General features: G+C 42.8%; 1 protein-coding gene and 1 long non-coding RNA gene across 3 annotated transcripts in view; one reads left to right on the top strand and one right to left on the bottom strand.

The window, feature by feature from the left end:
- tmem33 (transmembrane protein 33) overlaps positions 1-11,685 on the bottom strand; it is a 29,425-nt gene extending 17,740 nt beyond the window's left edge. Inside the window, exons 1-2 of one of the 2 annotated variants that reach the window (XM_078216740.1) lie at positions 11,547-11,685; positions 9,886-9,939 (exon numbers count right to left, since the gene is read on the bottom strand). In XM_078216740.1, the coding sequence (XP_078072866.1) occupies positions 9,886-9,927 (42 nt within the window). In that variant the 5' untranslated portion in view covers positions 9,928-9,939; positions 11,547-11,685. The remainder of the gene's footprint in view (positions 1-9,885; positions 9,940-11,546) is intronic. The other variant, XM_078216748.1, reaches the window with a different exon arrangement.
- A 62-nt stretch (positions 11,686-11,747) lies between these two features.
- On the top strand, positions 11,748-15,860 carry LOC144495957 (uncharacterized). The gene is made up of 2 exons (XR_013498365.1): positions 11,748-11,952; positions 12,672-15,860. It is a non-coding gene; the product is annotated as an uncharacterized LOC144495957 (long non-coding RNA).
- The last annotated feature ends 3,352 nt before the right edge of the window (positions 15,861-19,212 follow it).

The raw sequence follows: 19,212 nt of genomic DNA, 5'->3' as shown, positions 1-19,212 counted from the left end.
GAGAAGCAGAAATCAAATCTCCAAAGCAATGAATTGCTTAAGTTTTTTCATATCAATAAGTAAATTTAAATATGGGTTTAATGTGATGGAAATTAGAAAAAAGAGAATCAGATAGGGAATAGAGTGAAATCAATTCAACAAAATCAGACTTATTGCCTTACTGTGTGGAGGGGGTTTCACTGAAATTCCGTGAATTGACCTTTTGGCTGGAGTGGGAATTTAGGTGAAATATTTATTAAATGCAATGACATTTAGAGGTTTACAGCATGGAAACAGGCCCTTCGGCCCAACTTGTCCATGCCACCCTTTTTTTTTTTAAAAACCCGTAAGCTAATCCCAATTGCCCACATTTGGCCCATATCCCTTTATACCCATGTAACTATCTAAATGCTTTTTAAAAGACAAAATTGTATCCGCCTCTACTACTACCTCTGGCAGCTTGTTCCAAACACTCGCCACCCTTTGTGTGAAAAAATTGCCCCTCTGGACACTTTTGTATCTCTCTCCTCTCACCTTAAACCTATGCCCTATAGTTTTAGACTCTCCTACGTTTGAGAAAAGATATTGACTATCTAGCTGATCTGTGCCCCTCATTATTTTATAGACCTCTAGAAGATTACCCCTCAGCCTCCTACGCTGCAGAGAAAAAAGTCCCAGTCTATCCAGCCTCTCCTTATAACTCAATCCATCAAGTCCCGGTAGCATCCTAGTAAATCTTTTCTGCACTCTTTCTAGTTTACTAATATCCTTTCTATAATAGGGTGACCAGAATTGCGCACAGTATTCCAAGTGTGGCCTTACAATGTCTTGTATAACTTCAACAAGACATTCCAACTCCTGAATTCAGTGTTCTGACTGATGAAACCAAGCATGGTGAATGTCTTCTTCACCACTCTGTCCACCTGTGACTCCACTTTCAAGGAGCAACAGTAAGGACATCAGTTCTGTAGGGTCAATGACATTTTGAAAAAACTATATTCTAAGTTAAGAACTAAATTTAAATTTGTTGTTGCCTTATCTCAGGCAAATTTTAGCAACAAATAAGCTCAGATTCATAAATTGAGGGGAATTAAAGAAAATGGGTTGAAATACGTCAAATAAATTGGGGCAATGAAGGAAGTTATAGACAAATAGATGACTTGCAGAAGAAATTGTGATGAACTAATAATTAAATAAACTCAGGAGGAACGGTTGAGGACTCTGGGTGTGTACTCGTTGGAGTTTAGAAGGATGAGGGGGGATCTTATTGAAACTTACAGGATACTGCGAGGCCTGGATAGAGTGGATGTGGGGGATGTTTCCACCAGTAGGAAAAACTAGAACCACAGGGCACAACCTCCGACTAAAGGGACGATCCTTTAAAACAGAGGTGAGGAGAAATTTCTTCAGCCAGAGAGTGGTGAATCTGTGGAACTCTTTGCCGCAGAAGGCTGTGGAGGCCAGGTCATTGAGTGTCTTTAAGACAGAGATGGATAGGTTCTTGATTAATAAGGGAATCAGGGGTTATGGGGAAAAGGCAGGAGGATGGGGATGAGAAAAATATCAGCCATGAATGAATGGCAGAGCAGACTCAATGGGCCGAGTGGCCTAATTCTGTTCCTATGTCTTATGGTCTAGGTGAAGAACAGTAGACTCTGGGATAGGAGAGGAATGAGAAAGGCTAGAAACATTGCTAGTTACAACCTCATTTTGGATAACCACATCGAAATTGTGGCTCTGACGAAAATTTGGGTCACAGGTGACAACACCTTGCCCCTTAATGAAGCCACTCCACCTGGCTATATTTCTTACCACATGTGCCACCCAAACCACTATAGTGACAATAGTGAGTAAACTGGGGTGGTTCTCCCTGGAAAGACGGAGGTTGAGGGGTGACCTAATAGAAGTTTATAAAATTATGAAGGGCATAGATAGGGTGCCCTTGGAAGCTTTTTCCCAAAATGACAAACACAAGGGGTCACAAGTTCAAGGTAAGGGGGCAAGGTTCAATACAGATATGTGGGGGACGTATTTTACACAAGAGGGTGGTGGGGGCATGGAATGCACTACCAAGCAAGGTGGTTGAGGCAGACACGCTAGGATCATTTAAGACTTATCTAGATAGCCATATGAACAGACTGGGAATAGAGGGATACAAACGGATGGTCTAGTTAGGGACACATGATCGGTTCAGGCTTGGAGGGCCGAAGGGCCTGTTCCTGTGCTGTGTTGTTCTTTTGTATCTCTCCCCTCTCACCTTAAACCTATGCCCTCTAGTTTTAGACTCCCCTACCTTTGGGAAAAGATATTGACTATTTGATCTAGGCCCCTCATTATTTTATAGACCTCTATAAGATCACTTCTCCGCCTCCTACGCTCCAGAGAAAAAAGTCCCAGTCTATCCAAGCTCTCTTTAAAACTCAATCCATCAAGTCCTGGTAGCATCCTAGTAAATCTTTTCTGCACTCTTTCTAGTTTACTAATATCCTTTCTATAATAGGGTGACCACAATTGCACACAGTATTCCAAGTGTGGCCTCACCAATGTCTTGTACAACTTCAACAAGACATTCCAACTCCTGTATTCAATGTTCTGACTGATGAAACCAAGCATGCCGAATGCCTTCTTCACCACTCTGTCCACCTCTGACTCCACTTTCAAGGAGCTATGAACGTGGGTCCCTAGAAGGGTATAGAGGGTGTCGGAGTAGAGTTAAGAGAGAAACCAGGAGGGCAAAAAGAGGACACAAGATTGCTTTAGCAGATAAGGAAAAGGAGAATCCAAAGAGCTTCTACAAATACATAAAGGGCAAAAAAGAGTAACTAGGCAGAGAATAGGGCCCCTTAAGGATCAACAAGGTAATCTATGTGCGGAGCCACAAGATATGGGTGAGATCCTAAATTAATATTTCTCATCAATAATTACTATTGAGGAGGGCATGGATATTAGGGAACTTGGGAAAATAAATAGTGATGTCTTGAGAATTATACATATTAGAGAGAGGAAGTGTTGGAAGTCTTAAAGTGCATCAAGGTAGATAAATCCCCGGGACCTGATAAAGTGCATCCCAGGAAATTGTGGGATCCCCGACAGAGATATTTGAGTCATTGATAGCCACAGGTGATGTGCCTGAAGATTGGAGGGTGGTAAATATTGCACCTTTATTTAAGGGCTACAGGGAAAAGCTGGGAACTACAGGTCGCTGAGCCTAACATCTGTAGTGGGTAAGTTGTCAGACGGTATTCTCAGGGACAGGATCTACAGGCATTTAGAGAGGCAAGGACTGATTAGGGACAGTCAGTATGGCTTTGTAAGTGGAAAATCATTTCTCACCAATTTGATTGAGTTTTTTGAAGGGGTAACCAAGGTAGATGAGGGCAGTGCAGTCAACATTGTCTACATAGACCTGAGCAAGGCCTTTGACAGGTTATTCCTGGAATGAAGAGCTTGTCGTATGAGGAACGGTTGAGGACTCTGGATCTGTACTCGGAGTTTAGAAGGATGGGGGGGGGGTCTTATTGAAACTTACAGGATACCGAGAGACCTGGATAGAGTGGAAGTTGAGAGGATGTTTCCACTCGTAGGAAAAACTAGAACCAGAGGGCACAATCTCAGGCTAAAGGAACGATCCTGTAAAACAGAGACGAGGAGGAATTTCTTCAGCCAGAGAGTGGCGAATATGCGGAATTCTTTGCTGCAGAAGGCTGTGGAGGCCAGGTCATTGAGTGTCTTTAAGACAGAGATGGATAAGTTCTTGATTAATAAGGGGATCAGGGGTTATGAGGAAAAGGCAGGAGAATGGGGATGAGAAAAGTATCAGCCATGATTAAATGGCAGAGCAGACTCGATGGATCGAGTGGCCTATTTTTGCTCCTATGTCATATGATTCAACATGGTAGATTGTTGCATAAGGTTAAATCTCACGGGATCCAGGGTGAGGTAGCCAAATGGATACAAAATTGGCTTGACGACAGAAGGCAGAGGGTGGTTGTAGAGGATTGTTTTTCAAACTGGAGGCCTGTGACCAATGGTGTGCCTCAGGGATTGGTGCTGGGTGTTGAGTGTCTGGAACGAGCCACCAGAGAAAGTAGTAGAGGCAGGTACAATTGTCTTTTAAAAAACATTTAGACAGTTACATGGGCATAGAGGGATATAGACCAAATGTGGGCAATTGGGATTAGCTTAATGGTAAAAACTGGATGGCATGAGCAAGTTGGGCTGACGGGCCTGTTTCCATGCTGTAAACCTCTATGACTATGACTAGAATTTCCTCCCTATGCACCAGAGCCTCTCTTTCTTGAAAAACCTCTTTTAAACCCATCTCAAAATCCGCCTCTCGTACAGACTTTTTAGTTACTATTCCGACTACCTCTTCCTTTGGCTCAGCATTCATTTTTATCTTAGTTTGCCTTAGTGAAGTGCCTTTGGATGTTTTCTTACTGCATACATAAAAACTGCATTTGTTGCTCTGCCACCCAGTGAAATTGGAAAGGGGTTGCACATAGATGCTGGCTTTCGAAGCTATATTTAGAATTATAGCCCTGAGCTTTGATCTTACATGATAGAACTTTTAACATTAAAATCCAATCATTGCCTGATTTACAGGCATGACAGATATCAGAGGTAAAATGACACTGTTTAAATGAGGTTTTTCTTTGGAAACTCCTGTCAGGTTTTATCAATATATTTTCAGATTAAATGTTATGACCCATGCAGCATTTTTGATATCAAATAAATAAAAGGTGATGGAAACTAAACTGGATAAAAGTAACAGCCAACAATACAATAATGGATTCTTTGGGGAAAGCATCTCCCCTGTGGGAAGCTTTGATTATGCAACTTCAAGCGTCATGAAGCAACAGGGTCCTCTAACATGCTGTTCTGCGCCCAAACTTAAACAACCTGGAATATTATGGGCTGCAAATGGGAGGAATGTAAAACCAATTAATAATGGGAGTGTCACTGTTCTAGCTTTAAAAGCAACCAGAAACCACGCTGTCTCTCTCTCTCCGTCAATGTCAAGTAAGCTTCAGCTTTTTTAATTTATGTACAAAGAAAATGTGACAACATAGTAACCAAATACATTCTTCAAATGTATATATTGCTGACAAGACAAGCATTTATTGCCCATCCAAATTAATCTATTGGAGATGGTGCATTTGGATCAGGCAGGTTTTTCATGGCACTGCTCAGGAGATAACATGAAAATAAACTGTCACCGTTATTAATCCTGAAGAGTTTAAATTTCATCTTATGGTTCAAGAGTGTAGTACAGCAGACACTGAAGGCTTTTTAAAAATTCCTTCTTGGGCTGTGAGCATTGTTGGCAAGGCCAGCATTTATTGCCCATCCCTAATTGCTTTTGAGAGGGTGTCGTTGAGCCACCGTTTTGAACCACTGCCGCACATGTGGTGTAGGTAGATCTACAGTGCTGTCAAAAAGGAAGTTCCATATTTTTGACCAGCGACAATAACCGAATGGCGATATGATTCCAAGTAACGATGGCGTGCAACAAGACGGAAACTTGCAGGAGATGGCATTTTCATACCTGTGTTGCTGCTTGCTCGCCTTCATTTTCAGTTTGGGGAAAAGGAAGCAGTTAAATAATTGTTTTGAGCTACACCAGTTTAATTGCATAATAAAGATGTGAGATTAAAGACAAATTTCTGCACGTGAAAAAACACATATCTGTTAAACTTTTTTAAGAAATAAACTCAAGGTGAGGGATGATAATACTGCGGGATGGAATTCTTCCCATTTCATTTACTGCCAGCTGAGGTACTGGAGGGTAAGATAATCTCCCTCAACATTTGTCCGAGTAACAAAATTTAGCCCCGACTTTATATTGCACCATGTTTGTTCTATTTCCATAACCAGCCAATCTGTGACCTCTTTAAATCATCTTGCTAATGAATGCTCAATAAGAGACATTTTAGTGTTGTAAGCTCATGAGCACCAGGAACTGGAGAAAGAATGCCCAAACCTTTTGTGGATGAGAAGGCCAACAGGCAGAGAAGCCTTTCATCCAACAGTCTGGTTGGATTTAAAGAGGAGGGGGGGGGGGGGGGGGGCGGGGGGGAGAAAGAAAGAGTGTTGTTATGCAGTGTAGTATGAAAACAACCACTCATGTTAGATCACTAGAGGAAACATATGGGGTATCTATGAGGGGAAGTGGATCCCTAGACAGGATTATGAAAATAGGGAGGGGTCAAAGGATGTGGAAGTAGCTGAAGTTGTGAAATTTAGGGACTTAAAAATTAAACAATCAGTAGAGGAAGTAAAACTTAAAAACTCTCATAGATTCTGTGATGATAACCAGGCAACAGTGGAAAAGAAAAACTGAACACACTTCCAAACTCATGGGCCAGAAACATACAGGGAAAATTGACCAAAGATCCAATCCAAGAGTAGGATGTTCAATGGATTCCCATAAATATTTCCAACAACCTACTAAATAGCTTGGCAATGTCTATTTTTGAGTAAAGTAGTAAGGGCGCCAATAATCCCATTAAAAAAGACAAGCTGCAAATGAAAAAAATCAATGACTATAATCATCAGTTCCTTCAATAGTGACATTTAAATATTGGTACTATGGACTTCTAGTAGCCAAGGAACTTCTAAACATACATTGCAATAACAGACGTGCACTGAATGTGGTTTGATGTCTCTGCCATGAAAAAACATGCAGAATAGGAACACCTATACAGGCAATATATTTAAAATGTTAACTCAAATTTGTTTATTCCAAAAACCCAGTTCAACTGAGCACTGTGCGGAGACAAAATAGGAGACATGGTGAGACAAGAACACAATTAAATTTTAAGGATGTCAATCATCTTTTCTTTCTGTAAAGCTCAAATGGATACCTCTGGGGAGCGTAAAATATAAAGTTAGCTAGATTCTGCAGCTCAATCTTCAGGAGCCAGAGGTAAAACTGTAAAATTAATGTATGATTTATTAGAACTAGAGATTTCCAAAAAAAATCCTTCTCGGATCTGGGTGTTTGTGCAATGCCCAAATTTAGTACCCATCCTCAATTGTCCTGGTTTTATACAACTGACTTTCTAGGCATTTCAGAGAGTAGATAACAATCAATTTGAACTAGTACCACATAAACAAGACTGGGTAAAGATATTCTTCCCTAAACAGCAACTTGTATTTACATAGCATATTTAACATAAAATGTTCCTATATATTTTACAGAGACATTATGAACAAACATTTGACACCGAGCCACATAAAATATTAGGACAGATGACCAAAAGCTTGGTTAGAACTAAATTTTAAGGATCACCTTAAAGAAGGAAGGCAAGGTAGCGAGGCAAAGGGATGTAGGAAGGGAATTTCAGAGCTTAGGACCTAAGCAGCTAAAGGCACACCAGCAATGGTGGAGTGCTAAAAACCAAGGATCTTAAAGAAACAAAATTAAAGGTCAGATATCTTGGAGGGTTTTAGGGCTGGAGGGCATTATAAAGGTAGGAAGGGACCAGGCCTTGGAGGAATTGGAAAACAATGACTGGAATTTTAAAACTGAGATGTTGTTTAACCAGCAGCCAATGTTAAGTCAGTAGTTTTGGGCGAAGGCATTTGTTGAAGTTGGGACACAGATGGAGTTTTAGATGATCTCGAGTTTATGGAGGGTAGAGCACGAGGAGCTGGCCTGGACTGGATTGGAAAAGTCAAAACTGGAATTAACAAAGGCATGAATGAGGACTTCATAAGATCTGATGCAAGGGTGGAGACCAGCAATATCAGAGGTGTATACAGGCGATCTTCTTGATGGTCAGTGTTATGAAGCGGAGGTGGATCCCTCTCTGAGAACTAACACCTAACCACTCAAAGAAGTGCCTCACCTCAATCTGTAAAAGTGAGTGTCAAGTGTTACGATCTGCTCTTCAGCAATTTTAGTGGTTAAATCAAAATAACTACCTGACACTCTCTCTAAAGTCAAGTAACAATTTATCTAACAGTGAACAAGTTAACTAAACTATTAACAAACTGAATAAAACAGGATTCCAATGGAATGCTGTTTAGATAAATACAATTCCCACTTAACAAAAAAAATTGAATTTTAGTCACTCTCTAAATTACAACCAGGTTTGGTGTCTCCCAGAACATTCTGGGCTTTCTCTGCTGATTCTTCAGTCTGGAACTTGTATCTTCTTTGGTACCTTCGCTATCGAGATGAGGCTTTGTCTTAAGCCATGGATGAAGCTGTTACTCTGGCAAATGGCAGTTGCTTTCTCTGCTTATTTTCCCACTGCCCTCTTCTTTTATACCTGTGATGGCATATCGACATCCCCTACAATAGGATTGGTCCCAAGTTGCCAAAACCATCAAATTCAAATCTAATAGATTGCTGGTATCCAAGTGCCTGATTTAAACTGATTCAAAAAAATTTAAAAGCTTGTTTGTTGTCTTGGCAACACTGCTGCCTGGCCCTTCGATACAAATATTTCAGTCTGGGACCCCATTTCACCTGCATTTGTTTAAACTCTCCAAGCACAGAAAAAGCACCATATTTTAAAGGGACCATGCAATGCTTTCACATCTTAGCATTTTACAATTTTTTATAATTTTACAAACACCAAATTCTAACATTATACTTCTCAATCTACAATTACTCTACTCAACTTTGCAATCGACAGCTATGTGGTTGAACATTGATCTCATTGTCAAATCTGACACCGAGGTTGCAAATAATCAATTTCAGCCTTATGCAGTTGCTAGGTAGAGGGATGGATTTTGTGGCGGGGACAGAAGACAATGGCTTCAGTCTTCCTGATATTTAATTGGAGAAAGTCTCTGCTCAACCAGTACTGAAGAGAACAGAACACCAGAACTAACTATGCAGAAATGGGAAGAGAAACCACTGATGGCAATTTTCTGGTCACAATTATAGATAAAAATGGAACTAGGCGCATGCAGTCGCAACAAGTTGGATGGTAGTGGTGTGTGGGGGGGGGGGGGTCGCTAGAAAATGTGCTAAAGGCTATGGATAGATCAAGAAGGGTGAGAGATGACATGCCTTTGTCACATGGATGACATTTGCGATATTAGTAAGAGTAATTTTGGTAGTGTGGAAGACACAAACTGTACATTATATTCCTATTACAAAACCACCATCTGCTTAATTGTTTAGGCAGATCTTCCTGTAATCTCATCTTCCTATGCATTATGTTAGGTTGAAGAGTATTTACAATTGCAGAACCTTGTTTGAAATGTAAAAGGATCGATGCCCAGTAGTAAAGAAGTAGATTTGTTCACAATTCAAGAATGAAAGCTGCTTTTTGTTTTGTTCCTTAGTGGGTGACAAACATGAATTACTAGAAAGATAGGCGCAAATTTAGAAGGCAACAATACGTTCAAGCACTTTGGAGAGAAAAGGAAGGTTGAAGACAGGATGGTAGTCTGTAAGGACGAAGGGCTCGTGGTTTTTATTTGAGGAGCGAGGTGATGCGGCAGATTTGAAAGGGAGGGGAATTGAAGCAGAGGAGAAGACATTAGTGAAAGAGTTACATTTTTACTGCAATCTGACAGCTTCACTATCGTACTTTTATTGATCCTGGTGTTTCAATATCCAAATTTTGCTTTAAAACTGAAGTTAAATTCTCAAATTTAAGGTCGAGGCAAGAAAAGATTTAAACTCATGTTTTGGGATCAGTAGTCCAAGTCACTGAATACAAGTCCAGGACCATTACTACTACTACTTTAACATATTCTGAACATGATGTGTGAAAAATCAAACAGTCTGCATTTGTCTTTGAAGACAAATCTCAACAGATAGCAGTGCACATAGTTTGCTCAAAAAGAACTATAGGAGACACAAGATCAAAAGAGTAGACAAATTAATGGTTGTGACAGTAACTGGTCATGAACTATGACAGAGTATTCTGCTGTACTCACCAAGATACCACCCTGAGGGCCATTTCTAGTTGCATCTGCCATATCTGAATAATGCTGAAAGAAAAACAAAATTTTAATTAAAATATAAATTTTAAAAAATGCATTCACTGACCATTCATCTAATTATAATCTATGGGGTGATGCCAGCACCGAATTCCGACACAACTGTTACAGCACTTCTGCTTCAAGGAAAAGCTTCACGTCAATGGTCTTTTGAAATCATAGAAACCCTACAGTGCAGAAGGAGGCCATTCGGCCCATCGAGTCTGCACTGACCACAATCCCACCCAGGCCCTACCCCCACATATTTACCCGCTAATCCCTCTAACCTACGCATCCCAGGACTCTAAGGGGCAATTTTTAACCTGGCCAATCAACCTAACCCGCACATCTTTGGACTGTGGGAGGAAACCGGAGCACCCGGAGGAAACCCACGCAGACACGAGGAGAACGTGCAAACTCCACACAGACAGTGACCCGAGCCGGATAGTTTATGTCTGAATTTCAGGGAAATTTGTAAATATCAAAACAAAATGATAGTTTGATGTTAAAATTAAATTATTTTAAATTAGGCATTCACTGTACATCATATTCCTATTACAAAACCACCAATGCCAGTGTCTCCTCAATTGTATAAGCAGATCTTCCTATAATCTCTTCTCCCCATACATTATATGTTGGGTTGAAGAGTACCTTCGCAGAACCTTGTTTGAAATATAGAAGGATTGATGCCCAGCAGTAATGAAGCAGCAGTGAATGCAATTCAAGAATGAAAGCTGCTCGTAGGTTAGAGGGATTAGCGGGGTAAATATGTCAGGTTACGGGGATATGGCCGAGGTGGGATTGCTGTTGGTGCAGACTTGGGGAGGGGGAGGGGGGGGGGTGGGGAGGGTGTCCCGAAGGGCATTTGGGGGGGGGGGGTCCCGAAGAGCATTGGGGGGGGGGGGTCCTGAAGGGCATGGGGGGGGGGTCCTGAAGGGCATGGGGGGGGGGGTCCTGAAGGGCATTGGGGGATCCCAAAGCACACAGAGGTGGGGTTGTGCCTCCAACTGACCACCACCCCTCCCCCCCCCCCCCCCCCGTGTTTCCATTGACAACCATCCCATTTCCAACCTCCTGGTTGGGGGAGCAGGTGACAGGGTGACCAAACAGGTGAGGGGTGGAAGTGCAGATGGGCACATCTAATTCCTTCTCCAGACTCTGATTCCCAAATTTTCACCTCATCAAGTCACACTAAGACGTTAAAATGAGGTTAGACTGTGAGAAAATGGGACCGCTCGGGCTGGGTTCCAGTTTCGGCAGCCCGTCCAGCTGGGGCAGACTTGCCAATCGCTGAGTTTTAACATTTCCAGACAGTTGCACCTTACTGGCAGAAATCTCTGGGGCTGTAATTACTTTCCTCCCTCCACACAGACAATCAAACAGCCGAGCCCTGTAGCCCGGCGTCTCGGGCTGTAATGTGCCAGCCCGGGGGTTAGGTCCATTCTCCCGGTAAGCGGTGAGGCCTGGATCACTGCCGCACCCTGTCCCAGTCTGAAGATGGCGCTGCCCCGACACTCCTCCCTCCCCCATGCCGGCAGCTCCTCTCCATCGCCGCAACTGGATAATGTTCCCGGCAGCATTCCCCCGGCCCCCCCTACCGCGCCGCCCGGCCTTCCCACCTGGTCAGCCGCACACTCAGGGGAGGGAGGGATGGCCCGCTGCCGGCGCTGTCAGGGAGACTCACTCTCAGCTCGGCCTCAACTCGGGCTCCGCGTCAACCGGAAACAGTCCGAATGCCGCGCAAACGCTTCCGGCACTATTGTGCGCAGGCGCAGTGGTCTCCCCGCTCCCCTCCCCGGAGGAGTTCCTGATATGGGCGGGGCCGCCCTTCCGCAGAGCTGAGTCACAGCACATGGGGCAGCAAGTTCAGAGAGTCACAGCATCCGTGCAGTACAGGAGGAGGCCGATGGAGCCGGCAATGATAACAATCCCACCCAGGCGCTACCAACATATTAGAATCATAGAATCCTATAGTGCAGAGGGAGACCATTCGGCCCATCAATTCTGCACCGAACACAATCCCAGGTAGGCCCTATTCCCGTAACCCCATGCATTTACCCCAGCTAGTCCCCCTAATTCCTATGGAAATCATTACTACAGGAAGGTTGAAGGTGACGTCACAGGTGGAGAAGGTGGTGAAGAAGGCATATGGCATGCTTGCCTTTATAGGACGGGGCATAGAGTATAAAAGTTGGGGTCTGATATTGCAGATGTATAGAACGTTGGTTCGGCCGCATTTGGAATACTGCGTCCAGTTCTGGTCGCCACACTACCAGAAGGACGTGGAGGCTTTGGAGAGAGTACAGAGGAGGTTTACCAGGATGTTGCCTGGTATGGAGGGGCTTGGTTATGAGGAGAGATTGGGGAAACTGGGGTTGTTCTCCTTGGAAAGACGGAGGATGAGGGGAGACTTAATAGAGGTGTATAAAATTATGAAAGGCATAGATAGGGTGAACGGTGGGAAGCTTTTCCCCGGGTCGGTGGTGACGTTCACGAGGGGTCATAGGTTCAAGGTGAAGGGGGGGAGGTTTAACACAGATATCAGAAGGACATATTTCACACAGAGGGTCGTGGGGGCCTGGAATGTGTTGCCGGGCAAGGTGGTGGAGGCGGACACACTGGGAACGTTTAAGACTTATCTAGACAGCTATATGAACGGAGTGGGAATGGAGGGATACAAAAGAGTGGTCTAGTTTGGACCAGGGAGCGGCGCGGGCTAATTGTTCTTTGTTTCTCGTTTCAAGGCTTCATTCTATGATCATCTTGCTGGTGCCAGTACAGAGCGAGACTGCGGATAGTTGGGAACCTGTCTCGGGGGCAGGAAAGTCAGATGGTGTTCGTAAAGCAGAAGTGGAAATGAATAGGGTTGGGAAGCATTTTCTGATCAGGGCCAGTGTGATCTCCTGGACTCGTTTCGATCGCCTCAGGGGGTCGGAGAGGAATTTCCCAGATTTTTTTTTCCCCATATTGGCCCTGGGGTTTTCACTCTGGGTTTTCGCCTCTCCCTGGAGATCACATGGTCTGGAATGGGGGGGTGGGGGTGAGTTAATAGGTTGTGATGAACAAAGCATCGTAGCTGTGAGGGACAGCTCAGTGGATAGGATATTAGGATGTAGATAGGCTGGAAAATTGGGCAGGGATCCTGGATTCCGGATTCAATCCTGGACCGGGGAGCGGCGCGGACTTGGAGGGCCGAAGGGCCTGTTCCTGTGCTGTATTGTTCTTTGTTGTTCTTTGAAGTAGTTGATGTCAAAACATTGAATGTATTCAAGAGGCGGCTAGATATAGCAATTGGGGCGAATGGGATCAAAGGTTATGGGGAAAAAGCAGGATTAGGCTATTGAGTTGGATGATCAGCCATGATTGTAATGAATGGCGGAGCAAGCTCAAATGGCCTCCTCATGCTCCTATCTTCTATGTTTCTATGTAACATTAAATGGCAATTTAGCATGGCCAATCCACCTAACCCGCACATCTTTGGACTGTGGGAGGAAACCAGAGCACCCGGAGGAAACCCACGCAGGCACAGCGAGAACATACAAACTACACAGTTACCTGAGGCCGGAATTGAACCCGGTTCCCTGGTGCTGTGAGGCAGCAGTCATTGTGCCACTTATAAGAAGAGACAGGGTCCTCATTTTAAGAAGTATTTGAAGTGGGATACAAATGAATGTTGTAAGGCTATTCTGCCCGTACAACCTCTGCTGAGTCTTTAAAAGAGCAATCTTGTTGGAAACACTTCCCCCATATTTCTAGAATATTTATCCATTTCCAATTTAAAGGTCACCATTGAATTTGTATCTACTATCCAAACATTGCAGAAACATTTTTTTTCTCATATCACCACCGGCTCCTTTACCAATCAGCTTAAATCTGGTTGTCAACTGCTCAGCCATCGGAAATTCATACAATCCTGACAGAGCAGGAGGCCATTCGGCCCATCGAGCCTGCTCCAACAACAATCCCACCCAGACATGGCCAATCAACCTAATCCACAGATCTTTGGAGTTTTTCTCCAAAAAAAAATTTCTCCAAAGAATTGTTTCTCTTTACCACGGATAACCATGAAATTGAAAGCGGAAACATATAGGATGGGATTTTCTAATCTCATTTGCCTGCCCCGCTACAAGTGAGAATGGAGACTTTGGTGTTCCAGCTTAAGCTCCATTCACTTTCAGTGGCACTGGAGAATCCCAGCCACAAACGAGGACAGAGGTTTTCAGCGATAAGCTGGCAAAGTTTAGTTGCAGCTCTGAAGAGTAGGGTAGGTTAGAATGCAGCAAAGATAGACTAAGAAAATAATCCGGAATGAGAAAATAAGCAATGAGAGCAAGCTAGCGGGATACAGAACTTTTAAATAATATATTAGAAGGAAGAGAGAGATAAAAGAAAGCATTGGCCCCTTAGATAATGAAACTGGGGAAGTAATTATAGGGAACAAGGAAATGGCAGAGGAGTTGAACAGATATCTTGCATCAGTCTTTACTAAAAGCATACCAGAAATAGTAAAAGCTATGAGCCAAAGAATTAGTCTTAAAAGCTGACAAGTTCCCTGGACCTGATGGTTTGCACCTCAGGATCCTAAAGGAGGTAGTGACAGAGATTGTGAATGCATTTTTTAAAATTCATTTTGTTTCCATAAGGGGGTGTTCATTTTACAAAAATCCTTCGATTCTGGAACTGTGCCAAAGGGTGGGAAAACTGCCAATGTGGTACACTTTTTCAAAAAGGGAAGGAGGCAAATGCTGGGAAATATAAGCCAGTTGGACTAACTTCAGGTACTGGAAAAATATTAGAGTCAATTATTAAGGAGAGAATAGCAGAACATTCGGAAAGTCATAATCTGATCAAGCAGATGGTTTCATGAAGGGGAAATCATGTCTGACAAATGAGTTCTTTGAGGAAGTATCAGCCAGAGTAGCTAGAGGAGAACCAGTTGATATTGTATATTTGGATTTTCAAAAGGCATTTGATAGCATGCCACACAAAAATCAGCTAAACAAGATAGGAGCTCATGGCGTTGGAAGTAATATTCTGGCATGGATAGAGGATTGGCTGGCAACACAAAGCAGCAAGTAGCAATAAGGTGGGGGTGTGGGACATTCTCAGGTTGGAGAGCAGTAACCATTGGAATGCAAAAGGGATCAGTGCTGGGACCAGAGCTCTTCAGAATAGGCAGGATATTAGCAAATGGAATTCAATGTAGGAAAACGTGAAATTGTTCCTTTTGCAAGAAAGAATAGAAGGTGGATTATTTAAATGGAAAGAGACTCTAGAAAGCTGTGTCACAAAGGGGTTTGGGGGTCCGTGTTCATGAAACCCAAAAAACTAGCATACAGGCGCAGAAGGTAATAGGGAAGGCAAATTGAATGCTGGTTTTAATTCAAGGGAACTGGAGTATAAAGGTAGCGAGGTGTTGCTGCAGTACAAGGTACTAATGGTGTCTCTTTGAGGTCTCTTTGCTAACTTTCTCAAGTGTCATAAAATGCTGTTACCTTGGAAATGGTTCTGACCTTGTCATAAGTGTTATAATGGAAACAGTTCCCTCGGGCACAAGTTTTCAGCTCTCTCTAGAAGCTCTTAAATGTGTTCCAGGACACGATAGCAAGATTTTTAAAAAGCATTTATCTGATTTATTTTGTGTTAGTATACTTATGTCTTCATTTAAACATTTTCCTGTTCAAATATATTGTTCACTTCAATTGTTATTCAGATATAATTATCTTGTATTTGTTTTGATGTTGCAATAAGACATTTGTAGCAGTCTGTAAAGTTTAATGAAAAACATTTATTAACAAAAATGCTGTTATAAATACAAAATGTTGATACCATATTGACATTAACATTTAGCTTAAGCAGCAGTTTGACATCTGGGATAAGAACTACCTCATCTTTTCCAAATTCTTGGCAATGAAATATATTTTTTCAGTCTACCACAATGGTTCTGTTGCCTTATTTTTGTAAATAGGGAGGGAGGGAAGGGAATGATGGAGAGAGGAAAGAGAGTGAGAGTGGGATGGAGGGAAGAGAAGAGAAAGGAGAGAATGGAATGATGGAGGGAGGGAGAAAATGAGAGTGGGAGGGAAGAGAAGAGGAAGAAGGGAAGGGAATAATGGAGGGAGGGAAGGAAGAGGGGGGAGTGAAGGGAGGCAAGGGAAATGAAAGGGAAAGAAATGAGGGGTAGAGGGAGGGAAGGAAATGAGGAATAGAGAGAGGGGGGAAGCAGGGAAGGAAATGAGGGATGTAGAGATGGAGGAAGGGAAGGGAAAGACATGTTGTTAATTTTAAAGGCTCAATGTCCAAAAGCAGCAATGGCCAGATAATCTCAAGGTCAAGTTTTCAATCTGCACTGCATTATGGAATACCAGTCAGAGAGATAGTTCACCTCAACTTCCAGGAGGCTTGCAAATGTCATCTGAAGCATTAAACTTTCCTAAGGCATTTGAAATAGCCAAGCTACATATGGCAATACATATAGCAAATTCGCTACTTAAGAGGTTAGTAAGGATCAACATTGCATCAGGGAGACTCTTAAAACTGGGATAAACAACACTGCTTAAAATACATAGCAAAATGCTGGCCGGTACGGTAGCACAGTGGTTAGCACTGCTGCTTCACAGCGCCAGGGACCTGGGTGCGATTCCCAGCTTGGGTCACTGTCTGTGTGGAGTTTGCACATTCTCCTCGTGTCTGCGTGGGTTTCCTCCGGGTGCTCCGGTTTCCTCCCACAGTCCAAGGATGTGCGGGTTAGGTTGATTGGCCATGCTGAAATTGCCCCTTAATGTCCTGAGATGCGTAGGTTAGAGGGATTAGTGGGTAAAATATGTAGGGATATGGGGGTAGGGCCTGGGTGGGATTGTGGTCGGTGCAGACTCGATGGGCCAAGTGGCCTCTTTCTGCACTGTAGGATTTCTATGATTCTATGAAAATCCAATAAACCTAAGCTGAAGCTAATTACAGGCGCTTCATTTTGTTACATATGAAAGTAATTTTTAATGGAATTAACAGCAGAATGTCAAGATGAATCAAAGTTTTAAAAAATATATTTCATTTTTTGTGCATTTTAAACATCTTTTAAACACATTTACAAAATGCCTCTACTTAGGAGGCTAAGGAAATTTGGCATGTCAGCTACGACTCTCACCAACTTTTACAGATGCACCATAGAAACATTCTTTCTAGTTGTATCACAGTTTGGTACAGCTCCTGCTCTGTCCAACACCACAAAAAATTACGAAGGATTGTGAATGAAGCCCAGTCCATCACTGAAATCAGCCTTCCATCTTTTATCACTGAAATCAGCCTTGCATCCTTTGACACTGTCTACACTTCCCGCTGCCTCAGAAAAGCAGCCAGCGTTATCAAGGAAACCACGTACCCTGGGCATTCTCTCTTTCACCTAACGTCGGGAAAAAGATACAAAAGTATGAAGACACGTACTAACCAACTCAAGAACAGCTGCTGCAGCTGTCAGATAATCTCGAGATCAAGTTTTTAATCTGCACTGCAATATGGAATACCAATCAGAGAGATAGTTCACCTCATCTTCCAGGAGGCGTGCAAATGTCATTTGAAGCATTAAACTTTCCTAAAGCATTTGAAATAGCCAAGCTACATATAGCAAATTCGCTACTTAAGAGATTAATAAGGATCAACATTGCATCAGAGAGACTCTTAAAACTGGAATAAACAACACTGCTTAAAATACATAGCAAAATCCAATAAACCTAAGCTGAAGCTAATTACAGGTGCTTCATTTTGTTACATATGAAAGTAATTTTTAATGGAATTAACAGCAGAATGTCAAGATGAACCAAAGTTTTTAAAAATATATTTCATTTTTTGTGCATTTTAAACATCTTTTAAACACATTTACAAAATGCCTCTATTTAGGAGGCTAAGGAAATTTGGCTCTTGAATGGGCCTACCTCGTATTAAGATGATCTTTCTCCACACCCTAGCTATGACTGTAGCACTACATTCTGCACACTCTCATTTCCTCCTCTATGTACAGTATGCTTGTTTGTATGGCATGCAAGAAACAATACTTTTCACTGTATACCAATACATATAACAATAAAAAATCAAATCAAATTAAGAAAAAAGATCACCTAAAGAATCTCACTGATATGCCTGCTGCCTCTGCTTGCTGCAACTAGAGCAGAAAGAGCTGCGTAAACAAGCAGGGATAAGTACTAACCTATCATCGGGGCAAGTACCATTGTCCCACTATTTTTCATTGTGGTGTTCTAATAACCCTTACAATTTCATCAGGTCTACTAGTGTGCTGATCAATGGACACTGTACATTGAAATTGGTTATGGTGCAGTCTATTGGAATGTGAATACAGCTAAAGCTTTTACTACCCCCTTCTGATAACCACACATACCTTAAAATGGGAAGAGCCAAGCCAATCCTGTAGGTGCAGAAGTGGGCAAACCTGCAGCTGAACAGCCTCAGTTCTTCATTCACAAAGGTAAAAAGCCATGTCAAACATGAGCACCATTGGCAACTCCTCAGATACTAAAGCAGTTCATGTCAAAATGGAGCAAGACATGAACTATGTCCATGCATTCTATATCCATCCATTCGGGGCAGCACGGTGGCACAATGGTTAGCACTGCTGCCTCATAGTGCCAGGGACCCAGGTTCAATTCTGGCCTTGGGAGACAGTCTGTGTGGAGTTTGCACGTTCTCCCCGTGTCTGTGTGGGTTTCCTCTGGGTGCTCTGCTTTCCTCCCACAGTCTAAAAATGTGCTGGTTAGGTGGATTGACCATGATAAATTGCCTGTTAGAGTCAGGGGGATTAGCAGAGTAATTATATGGGGTTACGGGGATATGGCCTGGGTGGAATTGTTGTCAGTACAGTTTCGATGGGCCTAATGGCCTCCTTCTGCACTGTAGGGATTCTATGATTCTATGCTTGAGCTGACAGGTGGTAAGTAAAATTTGTGCCACACAAGTGCCAGACAATGGCCATCATCAACAAGAGAAAATCTAACCATTGCCCCTTGGCATTCATTGACATTACCATCACTGAATCTTCCACTATCAGTATCCAGGGGGTTACCATTGACCAGAAATTAACTGGACTAGCCATTTCAATAATGTGGCCACAAGAGCAGGTCAGAAACTTGGAATCCTGCAGCAAGTAACTCTGCTCCTGCCTCCCCAAAGCCTGTGCTCCATCTACAAGGGACAAGTCAGGAGTGTGATGGAATACTCTCCACTTGCCTGGATCAGAGTAGCATCAACAAAACTCAAGAAGCTCAACACCATCCAGAA

Source organism: Mustelus asterias, chromosome 1, assembly GCF_964213995.1.
Source record: "Mustelus asterias chromosome 1, sMusAst1.hap1.1, whole genome shotgun sequence".
In the NCBI taxonomy this organism is placed as follows: Eukaryota; Metazoa; Chordata; class Chondrichthyes; order Carcharhiniformes; family Triakidae; genus Mustelus; species Mustelus asterias.
The sequence above is the reverse complement of the archived record's forward strand: the minus strand, read 5'-3'. Positions and strand labels throughout refer to the sequence as shown.